The sequence below is a fragment of the Triticum urartu genome, chromosome 3 (genome assembly GCF_003073215.2).
Source record: "Triticum urartu cultivar G1812 chromosome 3, Tu2.1, whole genome shotgun sequence".
Classification (NCBI taxonomy): Eukaryota; Viridiplantae; Streptophyta; class Magnoliopsida; order Poales; family Poaceae; genus Triticum; species Triticum urartu.
The window spans coordinates 650,168,824-650,173,957 of NC_053024.1; the positions used below are offsets into that span (position 1 = coordinate 650,168,824).

General features: G+C 49.7%; 1 protein-coding gene across 1 annotated transcript; it reads left to right on the forward strand.

Moving 5' to 3' along the window:
• The first annotated feature begins 1,355 nt into the window (after positions 1 to 1,355).
• On the forward strand, positions 1,356 to 2,052 carry LOC125548987 (putative lipid-transfer protein DIR1). Its single transcript, XM_048712488.1, has one exon. It carries the CDS (start codon positions 1,439 to 1,441, stop codon positions 1,757 to 1,759), a length of 321 nt encoding a protein of 106 aa, XP_048568445.1. The 5' UTR covers positions 1,356 to 1,438; the 3' UTR covers positions 1,760 to 2,052.
• Positions 2,053 to 5,134: the final 3,082 nt, after the last annotated feature.

A 5,134-nucleotide genomic window follows, 5' to 3' on the forward strand; every position in this document is an offset into this window, starting at 1 on the left:
CTCGCAACCTCGACGGGAATCTGAGCTTTATTGAATCTGCGGTTACCTTCCTGGGCTTTTCCTTGCTGGGCTAGCTAAGAATCTTTGGGAATCAACATTCACAAAAAACACATAGGCGTCAGAAACCCCCGCCGATTTGTATAAACCGCGGCCCGCATAGCGACCTTCTTTTCTGTTTTCTCCCTTTACCTTTTCCAGGTTTTTATCCTCCTTTTGATTGAAAGCTAGCACAGCCTGTGTGTGCGTTAGGCTTTCGATGTGTTTGCCTTAGGGAGAGGGACAGCGGAGTAGTTGTCTCAAAGCGACAATGCTCAGATCTGCTTTTCATGCTGCTCCGTGCAGCTCCTTCTTGTTCTTATCCTGCTAAACAAAGTATAGTCAATTCCACTAGTTCTTTTTTTTTATAATCGTAGGTATGTCCATGGTTGAACACATAGGAGTAGATGCATGGACACTGGAGCATTTGGGACCACGGCTCTGCCCTCTTGCTCTTGTTTTCGCTCTTTCCACTTTCTCAACTTTCAAGTTTGAACAAAAGATGCAGCTCTAGGTACCACGCGAGTAGCCATGTACTGCGTACTGTAGCTGTGTAGCAGTTAGCAGATGAAATAGTTTTACAAATCCGAACAGTACGAGGCATTTGACCGGGTTTACTGCACATGGTGGGCTATACTTGTTTGTGTTTGCGCGTTGATCCACGGCTCAGCTCGCTTTGGTACTCGGTCGTGCGATTCATTTCAGTAGTGGCGAATCAAACAGATGATAGAGATCGTCTTTTGTATGCCCAAAGGAAAAGGTGCACGTACAGAGCTACACGTACAGTGATTTCTGCAACAAGTGGCATAAACCGAGAAGAATGGCGCAAGTCATGCCTGTCAGTCAGGGGATGTTCCTGGCCCTGGCCGTGGTCGGTCCGTTGGCCAGACCTCAATATAGATGTGTACTGTACTGTATACAACATTTGGGGTGACAAGCCTGCAGCTGGTAGGTGCGCTCTGAAAGTGTCTCAGACTCTCAGCTCTGGACTCCATCTCGGCTTGGAATATTGTTACGGCCAGCTACGCGAGCACGTGCATGCATGCACGCACCTGTAAGCAGGAGCTCACAAGGGAAAGCGCGTCATCTCTAGCTACGTACGTGCATGTGCATGCGCTTCGATCGATGGCCGGCGAACAATACAATGTGGCTTTGGCGCGCCCGGTGGCCGTGGCGCCGTCGAGGCATATTCGATCCTGCCCGTGACCGCTACTGCGTGCCAATGGACACAACAAGCTAGGCAGCGCAAGAATGGAGCACATGCCCGCGTCAGATCACGGGCGGCCCTATCACCGCGCTATATAAGGCATCGGCCACGCCGATCAAATCACAGCACCACACACACCAAGCCGCCCAGATCCTACCTGCGCGTACGCACCTAGCTCTAGCTCGATCCGAGACGATGGCCGGGAGCAAGGTGACGATGACCAGCGCGGTGGCCGTGGCGCTGCTGCTGGCCATGGCGATGGCGGCCGCGTCGGTGTCGGGCACGGTGTGCGGCGTGGACCTGGGCAGCATGAAGGACGCGTGCGGGTCCTACTGCGCGAGAGGCAGCAGGGAGGCCCGGCCGAGCGGCCAGTGCTGCGGCGTGCTGAGGAAAGCCAACCTCCAATGCCTGTGCAAGCTGAAGCGCAGCTACGGGAGCTTCGGCAGCATCGACGCCGGCCGCGCCATGCAGATCCCCGGCAAGTGCGGCATCGGCGGCGTGCCCAGCTGGTGCTAGATCCATCTTCGCACCGGCCGGCGATCCATCCTTCCACAGGCGCACGCATGCATGCATTTGGGCGGGCGGTCGATCGGTCATGTGTGACGATACTTCCTTTATAATTTGGGGTTTTCGATTTAGATTGAGTTTCCGTACGTCCGTGTGCTTTCGTACGTGTATCCTCTTGTGAGTTAGTCCTTTATTTTGCACTGTAATTCTGTACCGGTACCGTACGTGTGTGATGCAGAATCACATACGTATATGCTTCCTGTGCATCGTTATGGATCAAATAATATGATCAATTATTATCACATCAGCTGCATTTTCTCTTGGCAAACAGAAAGCCCTCAAAGAGGGCTAAAATTTACGGCATTATTTAGCAACCTAAACAGTGTGCGGAAACTAGTTTCCCCATGGTAAAAGAGATGACTTCAAAAGCCATTTTGGAATTACATGTAGAGGCTTTGCTGCATAAGAAAGTGCAACTAGAGGATGATCTACACAAGAAAGGCCTTTTTGCTAGAGTATGAGCGATAAGATTCTTAAGCCTAGGAATGTGCTTGATCCTGCATGGACGGAGACTTAGAAGTGAGGTTGACGAAATCTGCTAGAGCATGCCTGTGATCACCCAATGCCCTGGGTGCTCAAGTATATTCTTGGCTTCAGCGGTTTCCACCAATGCCCTGCAATCAGAGAAGGAGACTGCATTCCAGTTCAAAGCCTTGACAACTGTTGCTGCAATAAGTAATCCCAGAGCTTCTGCCGGTAAAACTGAATGTATATTTGTGGATGCCGCTTGTATGAATACAGAATGGCTATTTAGCTCATTCTCTAAGAGAAGCTTCATCAGCTGCCACACCAAGATTGGATGCCACATCAACATCTGCTACGCCATCTATTCCCGGCCGTGTTGCCACTATCTCCACTTTTCGTACCTCCTCCCGCCACCAGCACTGAGCAAGAGGTCGAGGCCACCGCCACACTATCCCCCCACCCCTCCCCGCGAGCACGCCTGGTGCGCGCAAGTTGATCGGCGAATGGGCCAATTTTTTTTTCATTCTTTCAATAACAATGTAAAAATATATTTGAAATGAGATATTGTAAATGAAAAAGGAGATGAGAACCAGTGAAAGAGAAAAAAATTAGGATTTAAGTTTAGGGAATCAACTAATTCACATGCTCATGATACTTAAACAAAAAATGTGCATGCTGATTTTTGAATAAATAAATTTTGAAAGTTAAGTAGGGATGAAAACAAACAGAACTAAGTGTTGCCGCATTTGTCTTCATTATTTGTAAAGTGAAAACGAATACAGGAACCCCTAAATGAATACGAAAACACATACTACAAGAAAAAATACGGTGCACACGGGATGCAAAACCGGATGTGATGTTTGCACACGTGGACGCAAAACCGGATGTGATGTTTGCCAAACCAAAAGACCTCTTGAGCCATTTAGCTAATTAGCAAACTATTTCAATTGATATGGCTAAAAGACCCCTTCGATCGGTGGCACGAGCAATGCTACACACACGAACAGGTTATTACGGGATTTACGAAGGTGCATAGATGGGACAGCTTGATTGGATAAAAATTCACCAATTTGCGTCTATTGGATGTGGGGACTATTTGTGTCACATGAGAGGCCTCACTCGCTATAATAAATAAACCAATTTAGAGCATCTCTAGAGACCTCGTATCCTAAAAGTGCTAAAGCTTTTCCCTATCCATGAAAGTCAGATCTTTTAAGAGATTAAACTTTTTCTCGGCTAGCAGATCCCCTAAACTTAATTCCCCCAACCAACTCGGTCCACATGGAAGCCTGCATCATCTTCCTCCTTTTTCTTTCTTCCACGTGGCCGGCGGCTATTCCTCGGCACTAGATGATGTCCATGATCTAGCTAGGGCCTAAGATTGATGATCCATGGGCCACGCTTTGGGCACTTTTTTGAGGATTCGCACATCGTACACATGTGACGAAGGGGGTGAAATCGGTCCTCCATGGGCCACGGTTTGGGCACTTTTTTATCTGAATGGGTGCTTCTCATTTTTCATTTTCTACTAGTGGCGCGATGGTGTGGTCCGAAACGCAGCGAATCATTGGAATCGGCTATTGCTGGTTGATACCCACGGTTCTCTATCCTCTATAGGTGATTGTCCGCCGCAGTGCAGCTTTGCTCGTGGCCGAGTACGATGTGGAGGAGTGCCGCCGGGCCGGGGATTCTTGGGAGAAGCATGGTTGTGGCCGGGGACGGTGAGAAATACAATTTTCTTTTAAAGAAACAAGTCCGCTGGTATCTCATTGGAGACAGCGGGGGCGAGGAGGTGCCATGGGTGGCGGGGCGGGCCGGGGATAGCCGACGCCCAACGGTGAGGTGCACAATGGTGGCGGTGGTCATGGGCAGCACGACGGTCTTCGTAGTATTAGGAAGAATGGCCTCCTCTAGACTAAATTTAGTAAATTTATTATAAGTGGGAGAAACTTTTGAGGACATAAGGGCATCTCCTAGGCTTGCCCGCAAATATCCTCGGCATGTCCGTTTTTACGTCTAGGCGTGGTCCGCGAACATGATGCGGGAGGGAGTCATCCAATGATCATCATAAAGTATGCGGTTGGGAGAAGAAAAGGTAGGCAGGGACCATGCATATGTGGTAGGATATTTGTGGTTTAGTGTCCGATTGGAAGAAGAGAGAGAGGAGAGGGGGGCCATGCATTTGCGGTTGGGAAGAGAGAGAGAAGAGAGGGACCATGTATATGATTGGTCAAGTGGATGTCCGCACTACGCAAATCCCCCCCCCCCCAGTTTTTTTAAAAAAGGAGGAAGACCCCCGACCTCTACATCTGGGCGATGCATGCAGTCACTTTATTAATTCATAAAAGACCTTACAAAGAAATACAGCAGTAACTCTAAAGTCACCGTCTAGGCAAAATCTGTAGCTATTCCTATCCAGTTGATGAAGGGATGCTAATAGTCCGGGCCTAATACCATAGACCTCGTAGCCAAGCCTAACATCTAAGACTTGAGGCCCCAACCAAGCCACTTGCCGGGTATGGGGCACACACCGGTCTGGTGCGCTCTCAGAGGCCGCCGCCTCCAACTGCCATCACTCCATCTTTAGAGTTGTACTGACGCACCATCCTTGCTCGGTCAAGTTGTCGTCGACGCCACCACGGTGCCCAACATCACCACCTCCCTACGCGCGAACTGCTGAGCACGTCGCGGTCGCCGCCGATACACCTCAGCACCATGCCGCCAAGTACCATCAGCCGACACAGCTTGAAGTCTCTGAAAGATCTGTCGTGCGTAGCACCTACCGTCAGGCATGACAAAGCGTAGCACCAGTCGGCCAGACATGACTTGACATCTCCACCGAAGGTCCGTGCAAGACGA